General features: G+C 42.9%; 1 protein-coding gene across 1 annotated transcript; it reads left to right on the top strand.

Moving 5' to 3' along the window:
• The first annotated feature begins 5,915 nt into the window (after positions 1 to 5,915).
• Positions 5,916 to 18,938, top strand: LOC139294548 (serine/arginine repetitive matrix protein 1). The gene is made up of 8 exons (XM_070916464.1): positions 5,916 to 6,064; positions 6,315 to 6,419; positions 6,608 to 6,745; positions 7,904 to 8,011; positions 8,437 to 8,474; positions 8,775 to 11,241; positions 11,767 to 11,875; positions 18,104 to 18,938. Exons 1-8 carry the CDS (start codon positions 5,981 to 5,983, stop codon positions 18,700 to 18,702), a joined length of 3,648 nt encoding a protein of 1,215 aa, XP_070772565.1. The 5' UTR covers positions 5,916 to 5,980; the 3' UTR covers positions 18,703 to 18,938.
• Positions 18,939 to 19,163: the final 225 nt, after the last annotated feature.

Genomic DNA, 19,163 nt, shown 5'->3' with positions numbered 1-19,163 from the left:
TAGAAGGCTAGATCGATATTGAAATGTCATCAATAAATTAGGTCAAGGGAGGAGATATGAGGCCACAGACAGGTGACCAAATGAAACGCACCTTGAATAATATTGCCGATTTTCTCTGAGTTTGAACATTGATGATATTGAACATAGTGGTCTAGTGGGTTTTCAACATTTTAATGTGTAAATGTTACATATTAAACCTTTTAATTGATGTTTCTGTCCACTTGTTGGCAGAAACAAGTTGTGAACACAACTTTGAAATATTTTCACCCTTTAAGTTGATATGTTGAACTTGTTGTGTTCCACCAGCACTGATAGTTCTTGAGTGCTACACCCTGAGCAGGGACTGTTTGGGATCCTAAATTTAGTCCCTGGTTGCGTAGGTCAAAACCCAGTTAAAGTTCCTGAGTCCCTGACGTGGTTCCTGGGCCCCTATGTGCTACAGTGTATGTTAGACTCCAACAGGGCCCATCTCATGACTGATGTCCTCTCTGGACAAGCAGAAAAAATCCTGTATGTTTGGTCTAGATTTTGTCAATAATCAATGTTCTGTCTCTGATCCTCAGCCGACCTTCGGCTACATCGAGAGAGAAGATCTGGAGAAATTCACCTTCAGCTTTGCCGCCTTCTTTGGAAACCCCAAAGCCATGACGCCCGGGGTCAGAGTTCACTTCACGGCCTGCAAGGAGAAGGTAAGGCGCCCAGAAAGGATTCTCTAACTCCAAAGACATCATTTGATATAAAGCAGATCAAGTTGATCTCATGTTGGTTCCTGCTGGATCAGCCTGGTTTTAGTTGTTGTGATGGTGTTTCTGTGTAACAGATCAGGTTGTAATCTGATTGTTGTTTGTGTTTCAAAGCAGAACAGTCTGATAGCGACAGATGTGAAAGTGGCTCCCGGCGGAACCGAGAACGTGGACATAGAGATCTACGAGGCGGTGGTCAGTCAGCCAATCACGGAGCCTCAGGTCAGTTCAGACTAAAGATTTTAACCCGTCGACCTCGTCCACCTTCCTGTTCCCTGCCATTGACCCTGTTGGTTTTGTTGGTCCGCAGCCCGGCGAGCGTCAGTACCCGGGTCAAGTTCACGTGGACATCGGGCCGCTGAGGACCAACCTGACGTTCGACAGGAAGGACAGCACGGTGACGCTGCTGAAGAATGACCAGGTGCTCATCAACCTGCTGACCGACATCGTCACCGAGAAGAGGAGAGCCACCAACATCAAACCCAAAATCCCTGCGACCTTCGACCACACCAAGGAGGCCAGGGAGACGGTCAGAGCTGCTCCCTCATCCCCAACTTAAACTACCAGAGAAACTTAACTGCACGATGACTCTCTTCATGACTATTAACTGCACTTACTTTATCGTCATGATAATGTCACAATATATAATATTAATATTGTAAGCTAAACCTTTTTAATACTCTGTCATGCAGTACAAGAGTTCTACAGGTCTCTAGCTGACAGTTTTAAAAGCAGGTTAAAGTTCTTCTGTGAAATCTGATTGATGCCCAGAATGAAATGTGAAAACATTTGAACGCAGGTCCTTTTGAACAGATAAATGAAGAAGCCGTAATGAGCTTGAGCTACGATGCTTCATGTGGGATTAGAGTTCAAAATTCATTAACAAAACATTCTGGAGTCTTCATCAGCGGGAGGAAAATAAACTCCAGAATGAAGCCGGTGTAGTGATCTTTGTAGTGATCAAAGATCATCAGTTGGAGACAGACGCTCCACTCTGTAACAGCTCTGTAGGATCAAGAGGAGACAGTTGTTGCTGATGAAGTATGTTAAAATGTATTTCTGTAGAACGAAATCAGTTTGTTCAGAATGTCTCGGATGTTTAAGGATCAGTTTTCTAGAATCATGTTTTCTTCTTTGTCCGTCATTACAACCTTTGTCTTTTAAATCTGGACGTTGTTTTCATTCGTTGGCCACAGGGCATCATCATCAGCCTGAAAGACGACGAAGGTGTCATCAAGTCGACTGAACACGGTGAGCTTACCTTCGACGCCAAAGAGAACTTCAGTGATGTCGAGTTCACCGCCGAGGACATTAACGAGGAGGTTGAGTTCACCGTCGTCACGGTGAGGACTCCGCCCACCGCCGCAGCTCAGGGGCGGGGCTTAATCTAACCTCCTTCGACTATTTTATAGTCTTCACTTCCTGTTACAGTTTTGACTGAATTCCAGCTGTGGAGTTTGTTCTAAAACACTAAATTCTTCCTGTTTTGTCTCAGCTGAGAGTGGGGAAGCGGGCGATCAGGATCCGGCGAGTGAAGGAGCCCCTCCTCCTGACGCTCTGCGCTGCCACCGCTGCTGCTGCCGCCGCCAACAAGGAGGCCGCCAACCTAAACACAGACGGCGACAGTGACGAAGACTCCAGCTCGCTCAAAGTGAAGGCCAACATCAAGGTGGAGCCGGGGCCCAACATGAAGCTGGACCCGGAACTGTACGAGGGCATCGTCAGCCAGCCAATCATCGAGCCCACGGTGAGCGAGACGCCACGCGAGTAACACCGCTCGTCAGTGACCCGGTTAGTTAAGTGTTAAGATGGCGGGGTAAGATTAATATTTTGCTAACATAAACAAAAAGAGCCAGCTGGTCCGCATCCAGTAGCATAATTTAATTGGCTGGTTTGGAGCTGGAACTGGCACTTGGTAATCAGACGGTTTGGAACTGGTTTTCAATGGAAACTGATTCTTGTGAAGAAACACTTTGCTGTGTAGAACATGGCGTCTGCGTCGCTGCCTCCTGTCCTGACCCTGCTCTCTCTGTAGCCCATCATGCAGGGTTACCCGGGTCAGATCCACGCCAACATCGGCCCCATCAGGACCAACGTGACCTTCGACCACCGGGACTGCGGCGTCACGCTGCTGAAGAACGACCACGTATTAATCAACCTGCTGGTCGACATGGTGACCAGGAAGAGGAGAGCGGCCAACATCAAACCCAAAATCCCCTTCACCTTCAGCTACACCAAAGAGCAGCGAGAGCTGGTAACACACACCCGTTAAAACACACACACACACACACACACACACACACACACACACACACAGTGTTTCTGTTGTTTTGGGCCTGATGGTGTTGAGTTTCTCACTGACTGGAGTCCGTAAATCAGACTTGAAGTGAAGAAGTGCTGCATAGTTAATGAACTGACTTTTGATTGATAAATTATCCCGACAAAAAGCACCTAACAAGAACACATGGAGTAAAAACAGCCACAATACTACACAGCACCGACCTGCAGTACTGATACAAGTACTGATACTACTTCATGCATCTCTTTGTGGTGGTTTGAGACTACTCTTGTAGTTGTTTGACTGACTTTGCTTCCAACAGAGGCTTTGGCCCAGGACCCCCTGACCGCTGGCCAGCTGTTTTGATAGTCACTTCATGTCTTCTGTCTTTCAGGGCATCATCACCTGTCTGGGGGCTGAACAAGGCATCGTGAACTCTGAGGAGCACGGCGAGCTTCCCTTCGACGTCTGTGAGAACTTCAGCGACACCGAGTTCAACACCACAGACATCCACAAGGAGGTGGAGTTCACGGTGGCCACGGTGAGTCTGACAGAGACCAGGCCGACACCTGCTGGACAGGAAGTGAATACGTTTCGTATCCTGACGCCACCGTTTTGTTCCTGCAGGTGAAATCGGAAAAGAGAGCGATCAGGCTTATGAGGACAAAGAGGGTTGAGGACAAAATCCTGGAGGAGCAGAAAAGACGGGAGGAGGAGGAGAAGAGGAAGAAACGGGAGCAGGAGGAGAGGAGGAAACAAGAGCAGGAGGAGAGGAAGAGGAGGGAGGAGGAGGAGCGAGAGAAAGAGGCAGAGAAGAAGAAGAAGGACGAGGTGGCGGCGGCGCTGGCAGCAGCCAAATGCAAAGTGAGAAACAGACGATGAAACGAGATTTATTATATATACAGCGGGGGAAATAAGTATTGAACCCGTCAACATTTTTCTCAGTAAATATATTTCTGATGGGGCTGTTGAAATTTTCACCAGATGTCGGTAACAACCCAAGTAATCCACACATACAAAGAAATCAAAACAAATAAGTCCATAAATGAAGTTATGTGTAATAAAGTGGAATGACACAGGGAAAAAGTATTGAACACGCTTGCTGAAATGTATTTAATACTTAGTAGAAAAGCCTTTGTTGGTAATGACAGCTTCAAGACGCCTCCTGTATGAAGGAACTAGTGGCATGCATTGCTCAGGTGTGATTTTTGCCCATTCTTCCACACAAACTGTCTTAAAGTCTTGAAGGTTGCAGGGGCCTCTTCTATGAATTCTGATCTTCAGTTCTTTCCATAGATTTTCAATTGGATTCAAGTCGGGTGACTGACTGGGCCATTCTAGCAGATTTATTTTCTTTCTCTGAAACCAGTTGAGAGTTTCCTCGGCTGTGTGTTTGGGATCATTGTCTTGCTGAAATGTCCACCCTCGTTTCATCTTCAGCATCCTGGTAGATGGCAGCAGACTCTTATCAAGAATGTCTCGGTACATTTCTCCATTCATCCTCCCTTCAATTATATGAAGTCTGCCAGTACCATATGCTGATAAACAGCCCCACACCATGATGTTCCCACCTCCAAACTTTACTGTTGGTATGGTGTTTTTAGGGTGATGTGCAGTGCCATTTCTCCTCCAAACATGGTGTGTGCTATGACATCCAAAGAGTTCAGTTTTGCTCTCATCTGACCAGATTATATTCTCCCAGTATTTCATAGGCTTCAAATGTTGTGATATTAATTTTTATTTGCACTGATGGGGGCAGGACTGCTTCCTAAATACTGACAGATTTCAGCTGGTTTCTTGGCTTCCCATGCCTTTTTGCACCTCCTTGTGTTCAATATTTATTCCCCGTGTCATTCCACTTTATTACACATAACTTAATTTATGGACATATATGTTTTGATTTCTTTGTATGTGTGGATTACTTGGGTTGTTACCGACATCTGGTGAAAATTTCATGTCAATAGCCCCATCAGAAATATATTTACTGAGAAAAATGTTGATGCGTTCAATACTTATTTCCCCCGCTGTGTATATATATATATTTATTTATTTTTTACAAAGTTTCAGTGACATGAACTAAAGTTTGTGTGTAAAATCAAGTTCTTTATTTATCTTTATTTATTTTAGTTCATGTCGCCCAAACAAATGTTTCTGTTAAGTTTAGTTTGAGGTTTAATTTGGTTACATGTTTGAATTAGTTCAGTTTAGAATTGAATTTAGTTTTTGACTTCGTATTTACAAATTCAAGCTTTCTTATTACCTCGAACCTAAAGATTTAATAACAAAACTCTAATTGAAAACTTTATTTACATTGAAGTAGCTAAAGAACTGTTTCTGACTTTTTCCTGTGGTCTGTCTTCATGTCTTCCTGTCGTCTGTCCTCCTGCCTCCTGTCGCCTGTCCTCCTGTCGTCCGTCCTCCTGTCGTCTGTCCTCCTGTCGTCTGTCCTCCTGTCGCCTGTCTTCCTGTCGTGCTGCAGTGGACGCCACTCGGCTTCAAAATAAGAGATCCCGACTCGCTGGACGACATCAGCAAGGAGCGATTCGAGGGCACTGTCCTCAGAGCCATTTCCAAAAATCCACGTAAGGAGATCAAGAAGGAGATGAAGGGGGAGCCAGGAGGTGCTGAGGGAGGACAAATGCTCCTTGGACAGGTACAAAAAAATACAGCAAAAGTCTTGAAAATCCTGGAGAAGTTCTAGAGTTTGTGATATTATATTTTCCAGGCCTGCAGAAATCTAAATGATAATTAAATATGTTTTTTTCTCTGGCAGGTCAAAATTAAAGTGGAGAAAATGGATGAAGATGAGAAAGAAGAGGCGGAAGGAAAACCTGAAGGAGAGGGAGGAGAAGAGGGAAAGACGGAGTTAAAAAAGGATGATGAGGGGGAAGTGAAGAAGGATCAGTTGGCTGCAGATGGGGGCAGAACCAAACCAGACCCAGAGATAGGTCGACTGGTGATGACCATCAACGGTCAACAGAAACAGCTTCTGTTCGGTCCCAACGACCTGCTCACTGGTGCCACCATGCTGGATGGAGACAAGGTGAGAGGAGGAGGAGGAGGAGGAGGAGGAGGAGGAGGTGGTGAAGAAACCAAGAAGTGAGACATAATTAGACTAATGGGGGGGGGGGGTATTTACCATTTATACAAATTAAAATACATGCCGAGTATGTATGTTTGTATTTAAAGTTAAGTTCAGCTTTGTTGCCTTCGCTGTTCTGCAGCAGCTTCAGGAAACTGGAGTTTGTTTCTTTACATCTTGATGTTAAATGTCTGACGTCTGATCTGCGAAGGTGCGTTTCAACATAGCCACCCATCGGGAAACTAAAGAGGAACGAGCGACCTATGTGGAAATCCTACCCGACTCCTTTGAGGAGTCCATCGAACAACGACGTCATGTAAGACTTCTAAACGACCATCTCCTCGCATTATTATTATTTATTATTATTATTAGTTTGGTTTCCAGAGTTTCAGTCAGAGCAGCTGTTGAGCTAGAATTTAAAACCAAAGAAGGACTGGATGTGAATCGGAAAACCAACCAAACCCTGTGATGTGTGTTTAATAGTTTGATGTGTTTTCTGACCAGGGCATCGTGATTGAGTTCTCGGACGACTCTGGGCTCATCAAGTGCACTCAGAACCCTCAACTGTACTTCCACATGTCAGAGGTGATCGAGAAGAAGAGACTGGAGCTGAATGAGAAGGTCGAGTTCAGCGTCGTCCCGGTGAGTCCTCCTCATCCTTTTTATCCTCTTCGTCCTTTTCAAGTAGACACAGTTCTGATGGCTGAGGTTTAGGATTAAAAAAATAAATCCTGCAGAAAGTCATATTACCTCAGGACAACAAGCCGGAGCTTGTTGCTGCAGGTGAGTCTGAACCAGGCACCAACCTACGGGTCTGAAAAGTGAAGCTCGTGCTGAAGTGCCGTAAACCTGCATTCTTTCTAATGGCCAGCAGGGGGTGACTCCATCAGTTGCAAAAAGAAGTCTGATTGTATAGAAATAAGAGAAAATGACCTGACTTCTCACTTGATTTATTACCACAGTAAACAGTAAATTACCTCCTTATCGCTACCACGGCGACCTGTCAAACAGGATACAGGGGGTTCGGTTGTACTAAAAGACACTCTCGGAGTCGCTGTTTTTTTCCGGTAAGTACATTTACAAGCTAACTTTGTTAGCAGTTACTTCTCATGGCGTAGCCAGGTGCAGTCAGGTTGCAGGTACAGGTAGGCCTGCATAGTGTCCTCAGGTTCTCAGATCCCCAGCTCCACCCTCTCGTCCAAATATGGTCACGTCTGGCTCCAAAAAAACAAGATGGTGACGGTCAAAATGCCAAACTCGAAATGTTAGTCCACAAACCAATGGGGGGGCGTCACGGTGGCTACTTCTGTTATACAGTCTATGGTCAGAACCATGATCAACCACTAATATGAGGATTTTGTTTTACTCATCTCTTTTCATCATCATTAAAGGTTCTGCATCAAATTCTTCCTATTTTACCAAATGATATTTTAACGTCAGGTAAGAAGCATCTTCTAACTTGGAATATGGTTAAATATAGTGTTTACTTCCTAACTTCTTCTCATGAAGAAATAAACCACTTTCTCTTTTGTACTAGCTCAACAACTATGTTCACCATGAAGCTGCTCTTATTTTCCATTCTGTCTATTTAGAAATCTTTAAAAGTGAACAGGACTTAGACACTCTTTGTTACAGCAGCAAGCAAGCGCTCCGCCCAGTCCTCAGAATAATCATTCCAGAGGACGTAGAACGTTCGTTACACTAAAATACCGGTTATAGAAATCAAGTGTCCTGGTTTGTATAATGTATTTTATCTTGAACATTTCTGAGTAAAAACATTTCTATTATTGTTTCTCCAAGCATGAAACTGCAGAGGGGGGGAACCAGGCCATCAGGATAAAACGTTTCACCGAGAGTGTTTTCCTCCCCGTTCGGAAATTGGGCGGTGTCGGGGCAAACAAAGGAAAGGTAAGGAGGACTGGATTTATACTTGTATAGTTATGATGTGAGAAGAAAGGAAGAGCTAACTCTTCTGTTTTTGTTGTTAATTCATTTTTATAGTCTATCTGGACTCAACAAAGAACAGTAACAAACAATATAAAAGCTGTGATCCGTTTCTTTTGCTTGTTGCCATTTATGTGCAACATATTTGTACTACAGTACCATGTAATTTCAGTAAGGGATAATATATATTATAGAATGATTTTAGGGTCTAATGCAAAGCTGTACATTGCTTTTATAGTATCACTATGACCTAAATTAATTTACCAGTTTCTGTTACCAGGTCTGTGTTCATTGAACAAATGATATGTGAATGAATGTTTTTATCACCACATGTTGGCAGAGATCATTCTTTTTCTAACTTTGTCCAATGTGTTTGTCTCCATTGGTAGATGACCATTAAGCTGACAAAAGCTGCAGAAGACAATGAGTAAGGGGTTTATTTATTTTTGATATATTGGAACACAATCAGGTGTCCATAAAAGAATGCCGTGGACAAATAGGGATGGTCTATAGGTTTCAAGAAAGTTCTTGTTCTCATATAATCCAAATGTTTACCTAATTATATTTACATATAAAGAGGTAAACCACTAGGTAATATGTAACCTGACTAAATGGCCTATTTTACTATCTAAACAGGGTATATATGTATAGTAATATAAATTTTGTAAAGTTATTCTTTTAAGCAAAACCTGTCTGTGACATGTCTTACTTCCATCTGACATTTCAGGAAAGAAAAACCAGAGACACACAAGCTGAAGGCGGTGGTGAAAAATCTTAGAACACAGGACAGCAAGACCAGCATTGGCAGAAGGGATTACATTGCCACTCGACGTAGATATGGCCACAGCAGAAGTAGGAGCAAGGACAGGAGTAGGAGCAAAAGTAGGAGCAAGAGTCCACCCAGAGACCAGTTTGGACGTATCATCAAAAGGAGATGCAGCACCAGCGTTGACCGTGACCACAAAAGCAGCAGGTATAGGCGAAGCCGAAGCAGAGAGAGGTCACACAAGCGCACCAAAAGTCCCACTAAGAGCCGCAGCAGAAGTCGCAGCCAAAGCCAAAGCAAGAGCTCCAGCAGGAGCCGCAGCAGGAGCAGGGAGAGAAGCAAGGACAGGGCTGTGAAGAAGAGGAGCAAAACCAGCAGAGAGCTCGAAGAAAGTCACAAGAGGAGGAGGGAGTTGAGCCCCCCTCCCAGACGTGTCGGAGTAATGGACGACGAGCTGGCAAGGAAGAAGCGGGAGCTGGAGGAGCTGAACGAGATGATTGCCTACAAAAAGTCACTGGTGGACCCCAGGGGACTGGACCCTGGACATGGGACCTGCATAGACTATGACCATGGCAGGATTGCCATCCCACTCACTGAGTACAAACCAGTCCGTTCTATCCTGAAGAAACGACCGGAGGGACCCGAGTACCATCATCGTCCTCCTCAACCCTATGACGATCCTTATTATGACAGGCAATACAGTCCTTACCAAGATCGGCGGTACAGTGACCGCTATGGTGATCCGTACACCAGCCGTCCCTACGCTGATCGCCCTTTTGGTGACCGTCCCTACGGTGACCACCCTTATGAAAATCGTCTCTATGGTGAAGCTCCCTATGTTGGCCCTGCGTCTGCCAGCCAGCGTTACACTGATCGCTATGATGTTTATGATGAACCCTATGAAGATCGCTACTATGACCCAGCATGTGCAGACCGACCATACAATGATCTGTATCACCCTGTCAAACGCAGCCAGTCTCCAGAACCCCATGGTCCCTCACCACCTTCTCAGTCTGGCCAAGTTCCTGTTCCCTCCACCCAACCTCCCTTGACACATCCTGTTGCCACTTCATCTTCCCAACCACCTTTCAGACCTCCTTCTCCCACAGAACCGCCTCCTAGAAGCCCCTCTCCCAAACTGAAGAACACAACACCACGCCAGTCACCTCCAGCTGAGAAACCACCACTTGATCGCTTCCTTGATATGCTTAATAAAAAGGTGGATGCTGAAAAAGTATCAGAACCGGTTTATGTGAATGATGACCTTCTGCCTCATGAGCGGGCACTTCAAGATGGCAGAGGTTTCTCTCGGATTGTGGGATTGGCTCAAGAGCAACCCACCAGCAGTCTAGCTCTAGAAGGGGAAAAAAAACAACTAAGCCCTAAACGGTCCTCAGTAGAGAGAATGAACGACGAACCAAAGAGCAAGACAGAACCCTACGACAAGATACAGAGTTTACTCCGTACAATTGGCCTGAAGCTGAGTACAGGAGATGTGTCCAAACTGGCAAGTCGAGCCCAAGAGAAAAACTATAGCCCAAAGTCCTCATCCATAGAAAGAGAGACTTCGTCATCCCCAAGGGAAGAACTGCGAACAAGTAGAACTGGTTCTGTTGAATCGGATCACATCCATTCCCAATCCCCTGCCAGGTCCTCCAGTTTGGAGCCGCTCAGCAGACATAAAGCTGTCTCTGAGTATGAAGGATTCCTGGACCAGCAGGAGTTGGAGGCACTAAAGAAGGCGCAACAGCTGCAGAGTCTTACCAAGACAATGGGGAGCACACCCTCCACCACTCCACCTGCGAAACCTCCCCCTGGGCCTGGGCCTACTCACTACCAACATCCACCCTCACCAATCAACTGGTCCCTTGGTGTCACTACCCAGATTCCCCCAGCACAGAGTTCCAAAACCCCCAGCATGGGCACTCCAGCTGGTCCACCACCCCAGAGGTTTGGACCTACTGCGGGACCACCCCCTGGACCTCCTCCTGGACCTCCTCCACGGCGTCCTGGGCAGCCTCCTCCAGGACCCCCTCCTGGACCTCCTCCTCGGCGCCCTCCCGGACAACCTCCTTTCACTCCACCGTCCAATCATGCAGTCTTTCCTTTTATTGGCCAGCCTCCTGCAGCTCCACCATTTAACCCTTCCAGTCCTACACAGTCTTTAACCACTGCTGCAGTAACACCAACACCACCATCATCAACACCGGCAACATCAAGTCCTACACGCGATGACCACTCAACCATCTCTACGACAGTGGCCAGATGCCTGAAGGTCATTGAGACGGTGAAATCTCTAGCTGTGCAGCCACCTGCCAAACTGGTCAAAACAGTCCAGTTCAGTTTGCCCACAGAGTCTCCATCATCCTCCAGTCCTCAGACCTCAGCAGAGACAGATGATGAAATAAAGACCAAGCAGAAGGAGAAGGTGTGATCAGCAGTGGCACTACTGTACTCTTTTACTTTCCCCTCCATTCAAAAATACTGTTCCTACAGTTGGATGTTTGAGCGTCACTGTGCAGAATGATGTATGTGCAGAGTTTGACACTAGAAGGATGTTTTCATCTCATGTCGAACAGGAAAACCTTAGAAATTAACAAAACTTGCATATCCATAGATAATGGTATTTTTAAGGATTTTAATGTGTAAATTATACTATACTATTTTTTTGCAGAAAAACACATATTAGACGCACATTATTGTTCCAAGCAGACTATTTGAATATATGTTTTAATACATGTCTGGAGGTGACCTTTAAGTGAAGATAAAGTAAACAAGTACTGTTAGATACTGTTACTCAAGAATTAAAATTAAGAGTTCTCTTACTTGGGAAGAGTAAACATGGTTTATTGCACTGAGTGTGGTTTGTGACACAAATTGAAGGGTTCTCGAACATTGCCATGTTTCAGCTGTATAGGATAAAGCCATGACTTGATTTGTGTTTATGTTGCAGCTGGATTTGTATAACCAGAGGATTTTGGAAAAGAGGGAGCAGCAGTACAAGGAGATGCTAGCCCGCAGAAAAGGAGAGAAGAACAAGGACGGCACATTGATCTCCCCAGGTATCAGAACGTGTTGAATTACATAGATATTAAATTTAACTAGCAACCTTTGAATTACAGGGATTTGAGAGTTAAGCTTTCAGTAAGGTTATTTCTCGGCATGCTAGTTCTTCAAATACATAAATACATTTTCAAGCTAACATCTTAGAGCTGCATGCCGTTTAAATGACTTTTAGGGCTAAAGACAGAAGATAAATACCGTGTTTTCCTTTGACTAGACATGTTCATTGAGCTGGTTAAAATGGATTGCTTTCAGACAGTTAGCCAGACTTTGGCAAGAAAGTCAGAGATACTTGATTAACCACATCTCCAGAGATCTGTTAGAAATGTTAAGAAGATATGATGGAAATATCACTAAGTTTTGTCTGGATCTACTGGAGACCAGTCTAGTGCTAAGCTAGATTTATGCTTCTTCATCGAGGTGATCTTGCAGTCTCACCATAGATGTCCACAAGGTAGGAAGTGACACGGAGCCATAAACATGTCTTTAAGGTTACCTAGCCACAAAGGTAATTCGCTCTTCTGCCACACACATTAGCCGAGCCAAGTGGTTTGTCCCAGCGATCAAGAAAAGAAGCCAACTGCAATCTCAACTCCACAAAGTAACATCTTTTTCCTGTTAATATGGTGATTCCGTTGGTATCTGGTTTTAAAGGAGCTCATTTGAGTCCAGAAAGCACTATATAGTCAGATGAGATTATGATAATGTATTTAGTAAGTTTAGGTATTGTTTGAAATGTCTAAATGCCAGTGCTAATACAATATCCAAGTTTCCGTAAATGATACCTGTATAACACTGTATAGTTTTTGATACTTGACTAAAGGTTAAGTAAACAAAACTATAAAATTGACCAAGTATTCAATACCAGCTTGTGTACCTGACAGCTTTCAGTACTTGATACTACAGACACGTTTTGATCAGTACCAAAAAATGATTTAGGTGTGATGCCCACCACTTGTAGTTAGCTAGACATGTAGTTGCAGTGATACTTTTCAAGCTAGGTAGTTTTGCTAGGTTTGGGTATATAATTTCCAGCTTAAATACAGCTACACTCAGTGGTCACTCAGAGGCACACCTTCAATCTCAGAACATCAGAAAGATGATGTCAGAGCCACAACTCATTGAACCTTGAAGAGGATTTTGTTCAGCAGCTGAAGACAATTCTGGCTTTGACTTGTGTCGGTGAAGAACAAAAAGATGAAGCCATAGTGGTATATGATTATTAAAAGTTGGAAAATGTCGTCTGCTCCAGTAGATTTATTTTCAGCTAGTGTGCTGATATAACCACTTTCTTGCACATGAATCTCTGAATTAATTTTTTGTTGTATATGTCATATTGTTACATTTGGGATGGGTCGTCCCCAAAAACTATAGGGCACCTTTGATTATGTAGAGACCATTGACTTCATACTCAATATTTCTATCGGTTTTATTATGGACTACTTTCACTACATAATGATTACATCCTCATTCAGAAGAAGGCCTGCGATCCCTACAAGGACTTCTGCTTGCCATTAGAACTGAGGAGGCCATTCATATGTAAAACAAAGCGTCATCAACTCTACAGTCCAGTGGATACTTTCATTACGGCTAAAGAGAAGGATGCCAAAGGATGTTCTCAAGCATTATGTTCTGTCAATAGAAATCTCAGCACAGTACCAGACACTAAGAACTTGTACAGTGACCACTGAGTGTAAACGCAGCACAGCTAGCTTGAAATGCCATTACTAAACTTGGATTTGATCTGGTGTTCATTGATCGTGAAGCCTGTAACGACATGCTGTTGTTTAAATAAACCTAGAACTTGGCTTCAGCTGTCCAGGAATGACACTGTAGGACGAAGACCAAGATAAAGGACAAACCCCACTAACGGCTCAGTCTGTACTACTGTTTGTAGTACTAAGCGGTAGCACAAAGTATATAGTACTCTGGTAGTACTACTCATTCCTACTTAAAAGTGGTTAGACACTCTCTTGTCAATTGGTTACGTAGCTGACATTGTCTGCTACAACAAAGACATGAAATGCACTCAAACAATACAAGACTTCATTTAGATCATGTTTTTGTGCAGCTCGATGCTGACTGCATGAAGAACACATCTGGTCCGGGACACAGTAAGTCTTGTAGGTCAAGATGGCTTTTACAGACATGGCTTAAATAGTCCAGGACAGTCTAGTAAGAGTTGCCTAGATGTTAACATCTAGGGTTGTATTGTTAGGAGCAAATGTAAGGGCCTTTCCAAGACCAACAAAACCATAAAGAAAATTCAGGGGGTAAATACAGGTTCATGTGAATTGTAGGAATGGCTTTGCCATTGCCCTTTATAGATATGTCACTTGATTTCATATGGCTGTGAAATTCAGGAAACTAATAGTTTTTAACATCTTATTCATGAAGAAATGCAAGCCATGTTCATGAAAGCCTTTATGAGAGTTTTACTGAGACGTTCATTTTATTTTGAGTTAATATGGGTTGTTTATTGGGGATTCTCCAGATGTTTCATTTTTTATAATCGACAGAATTTTGGCGTCTAATATATCCATATCCAATATAAAGGACAATGCACTTTTGACTGTGGTCTTTGAGCCAGGTCCTAGTAAAACTGTTACGGGTAAGTCAAGTTTGCTCAGTTCTGTTTGCATCAAACTGGGTGAAGTTCAGCCGTATTTTCTGGATATCCAGAAGTCGTTTTAACAGAAGATCCAGGAAGACTTCTCATAATTGTGACCATGCAAAGCCTTCCTAATTAGAGAAGTTTGTATTTCACACATTGAAATTATTTATTTGGATGAGTCAGTTGGTCAGCCAGGCAATACACTGGTTTATCATCGATAGCACTGCTAAAACCGAATTCTTACCATGGCAGATTGTTTCATGTTGTGTCTGACTCTGAGTTGTGATGCCACTGACTGAAATTAAATGTCATATTTCTTAGGCAGAGTTCCTTATGTGAGCTGTGTGAATGTAAAGCTACTAACTACACTACTGCACACTAGCTTTTGTATCTGAAATGGGTGGCACCAAAATGTTTTGCCAGCAGTTAAGGATATCCTTTTACTTGATTGTATATGACATTTGTAAGCAGTGTTGTAGTCTGGCAACCAAATCTCAAGTCCAAGTCAAGTTCAGCCCTTCAGTGTTTGAAGTCTATGTCACAGTTGATTTATGCAAGGCCAGGCAAGAATCATCGAATTAATGTTGAGTGACCGAAGTCATGACTGAGTCACAGAGGTAAGGACGGGATGTCTGAAGACATTCCCACATCATTGGGTTCATTTCCGAATTGCAGGCAGGTTTTTCATTTTTGTCCGACAGATTTTATCAGCTTTAGCTGGTGCATTTTGTCCTTCCAATCTGTGAAACTAACGTTAGCTCAGGAAGCTAACGTCGAGAGCTTTCACAGCATCATGTAGGGGTCATCAGTCAGATGTCGTTAACAGTGTCAGACGTGACTTATCAGCACTCTGTCATTAATACAGTAAGTGGTCAACTCTATATCTGCAAGCAGTAAATACTTAAATGCTTCTTTTGAATGTCATGGTCATTGTTAAGAATATGCTAAGTAATGTTACGTCACATCGTGTCAAAGCTAAATTTGTCCCATTTTTAAAAAACGTTTAGCCCAATTATATCACAGACATATCAACTTAAATGACCTACCTTCTACAGGTAATAACTTTGAATTGGGACCTTTTGTATTCTGAGCCGTGAGCTTGTCCTTTCAGAATGAAACTGACGTTAGCTCAGAAAGCTAACATAGAGAGGTTTTACTATAGGGGTCATGTGTATAACGTTGAGGTGATTATTCCATGACATTATATTCCACAATCTTTTTTTTAAAATATGGTTTGAGTAATATTACGTAGTGTCTTGTCCAAGCTAAATTGTTTGTTTACTTTCTAATTATCTTAGTCTATTAAGTAAGTGAATTACATCAGTATCTTAATCTCATTAACTCTGAATTTGGACCTTTTGGATTTTAGGCTACAAACCCCCTTTTCCTTTCAGTCCGTGAAACTATCTACGTTAGCTCAGGAAGCTAATGTAGAGAGATAATTTAAGGGATAGTTGGATATCGTTAGCTTTACCAATTTCAGACACGACTTACTGGTAGTCTGTCATCCATACGGTAAGTAACTGTATAACTAACATCAATGAATATGACACAATTTTTGATCATCATGGTGATTATTCTTGACCATCATTTTTATGTAACCCATAGCAGCAGGGCTAGATTTACCCACTAAATAAGCCTAACCCTAACCACATCAGTATTTTTAAGCTAACTTAAAACTTAATGAATAGGACACGGACTGTGAACTAGCCTCTCCTTTAAGTCTGTGAGACTAACGTTAGCTCAGGGAGCTAACTTAGAGAGCTTATACCATCGTTTAGAGGTCGCCAGTCGGATATTCTCTTTAGCCGTTGGTTATTGATATTAAAGCTTCGAGATGAGTCAGTGAGATCGGGACTTAGATTTGAATATGAGTCAAGGATTCAGGCACTACAGGCAGACATCTGAGGTTCTTTTTTCGTTCATAACATGTTTAAATGTAATATAATGCAGTACATGATGCTAACAGGTTTTTGACGTATTGACAGGCTCAAGAACTGTTTTTGGTCAATTGTTTTGCTTTTGTTTCAGTCTTTGAATCAGGACTAACACAGACTGTCATGCGTCAGGCGGTGTTTGAACACTTAACCTTTGCAGTTCCATCACCCAAACAGTAGGACATCTGTCATTCCTCTCACTTATTCGCATTTAAATCCACTGTGATCACACAGCAAGTCTCATCTTTGCCTTTGAATATGCCGCTCAGGTAACTTTTGTTCACATGCCACGGACAACCAGACTACCAGTCTAGATCAGTTTGGGTTGGACTGAAGTGGAGATGAGGTCCAGTATGGAGTGAGGGAACAGAAATGGAAAACAAATGTCCCAAATTACCTTTAAAAATGGATGGAAGATGATTTTTAAAATATTACAGATGAATGGGCCATTTAATCAGCTTTTGAAACACCCATCAGTCGATCCACCAGCCTCCCCAACTCAGTGGTTCTTTACAATTTCATAATTAATACCCACGTTATCATTTCTAAATCAGTGATCAACATACAACATATTCATTTTCGGACACAATTTTGAGATTCTTTTCCATTTCCTTTCTCTAAATGAAATACTGGACTGATTGAACTTCAGACCATAAGAAGCTTATAAGGCAGAATAGGAGAAAAGTTAGTTAAAGTATTGTCAAATATAACGAAATTTTAACGAGGTTTTAATGAAACTACTTATCGGGATTCAAATGGTTTTTACTGCTTTGTTGGCGTTTTTGTAGCATATTATGTTTCTATACACAGACAGCATTGACATGGGGACATGCATACGTTAGCTAGGCAGATGATGTAAATACACAGCTAAGAGTCAGAGCTACTGAAATCTTTACTGTGATGTTAAGTGTTTTATCATAAATGCAGTTTTATTTTAAAGTGACGCAGAAGGGTTTGAAATGAAAGAAAAGTTGTACATTGCAGAATGGCAATATTTATTGTCTTGACGGTGAAGGTAGGTGATCATTTTGATCTCTTAATTACATTGATTGATCAGGCTTAGAATGTTCTCATTGTTTTAAAAACCAGCATGTAATTGTCTTAAATGACACGTCCATCATTAAAATCATGAAATTAAACTGAATGTGGTGCAAGTTCTTAAATACTCACAGAGATACATGTGCCACAAACATTTCTCTGTGACCAATAGGTTGTTTTTTGGTTTTACATTAGTACATTTTTAGGCTATGACAATATCGGAACCAGGTAAACTGTAAAGTATAGAACTTAATTAACTTTCAGAAATATTGGTAGATATTGGTAGTTGTAGCCTGTAAAAATCTGTGGTTGGTTTCACAAAGATCAACTGGCTTTAGCCCAACAGTTACACCTCATAGATGTCGGAGTTCATCTTCCTTCAGAATCTCTGGATTTTGCCCACAGTGGATGATCTAGAAAACCATGCTGTGTACCTCACATTGATAACAGTCTAAGGGCAAAAACAAATACTGTCTAGCGTCTACAGACCAGTCTAGTAGATGTTTGTGAAACCAGCCTGAGGATTAATGTTCAGTCCTAGGTTTAGAAGTGCAATGCGAGAGATAGTTTGATCAATTCATGCAAAAGATTCTCTGAAGGCTTTGTGACTTACAAATGTATTCTGTTAAAATTTCTAGGCAAGCCAATCAACAGCGAGCCCAAGAACGTTTGGATTTGTGGTCATTCGCTGGTGTACTGGGCGGAGTCACGGGCCAAGTCTCCAGAGGTAGGTATGCAGCTGGGCATGGACCCCAGCAAGGTGGCCATCTGGTGGAAGGGCATCCAGGGCATGACGTGGCCACAGCTCCTGCCCCAACTCCACCAGCTCAAGGTCACCTGGCCCAACCCGGACGTGCTCATCATGCACCTGGGCGGCAACGACCTGAGCACCGACAGCCCCACCGACCTGCTGGCCTCCGTCAAGAAGGACCTGACCTCCATGAGGAGCATCTTCCCTCAGTGTGTCCTCGTGTGGTCCAACATCCTCCCTCGGAGGGTGTGGCGCCACTCGGCTGACAGCCACGAAGTTGATCTGGTCCGAACAACGGTGAATCGCAGGATCCAAAACATCATCTCAGAGCTGGGCGGCACCTCACTGACCCACGACAACATCAGGTGCGGTGCAAACACGGGTCTGTATCGGGCCGACGGCGTCCATCTGTCCCCCAAAGGCATCGATGTTTTCAATCTGAACCTGCAGGATTTTCTGGAGAAGTGGGAGATGGAGGTGAATTAGAGAAAAGTTCAGGTGTATCAGTTACTTTCTGCTGTTTTTATGTTGTCTTTTATTTCTAGTGATAGCTAGGCAGTCACATTGATTCAAATAACTGCAACAACTTTATTCAAGCTCATAAAATTCCAGCTAGAAAGTATCTCGTCGTCTTTGCAGTTGGAGCTTACCGTGTAGGAGCAGCTGTGATACATGGAAAACATGTTTGTCCATCTTGAAACAATAAATTCGACATCAAGTGATCTGCTGTTGCTTCTCAGTCTTTTCAGCTTAATGAACAAGAGGTCAGAACCTGCAGTTATGGATATCATTTTTAAGAAAACGTATACTGGTGAAATACAAATGTTGTAATGTTGATATGTTCATGTTTTTGGAGACATTTGTAATGATACACATTTGTTACGTCTGCAGGTAAATGTGATGTAGATAGAAGTGGTCAATAATCAGCACTTTCATCATTTATGATA

The sequence above is a fragment of the Enoplosus armatus genome, chromosome 12 (genome assembly GCF_043641665.1).
Source record: "Enoplosus armatus isolate fEnoArm2 chromosome 12, fEnoArm2.hap1, whole genome shotgun sequence".
NCBI lineage: Eukaryota > Metazoa > Chordata > Actinopteri > Centrarchiformes > Enoplosidae > Enoplosus > Enoplosus armatus.
The sequence above is the reverse complement of the archived record's forward strand: the minus strand, read 5'-3'. Positions and strand labels throughout refer to the sequence as shown.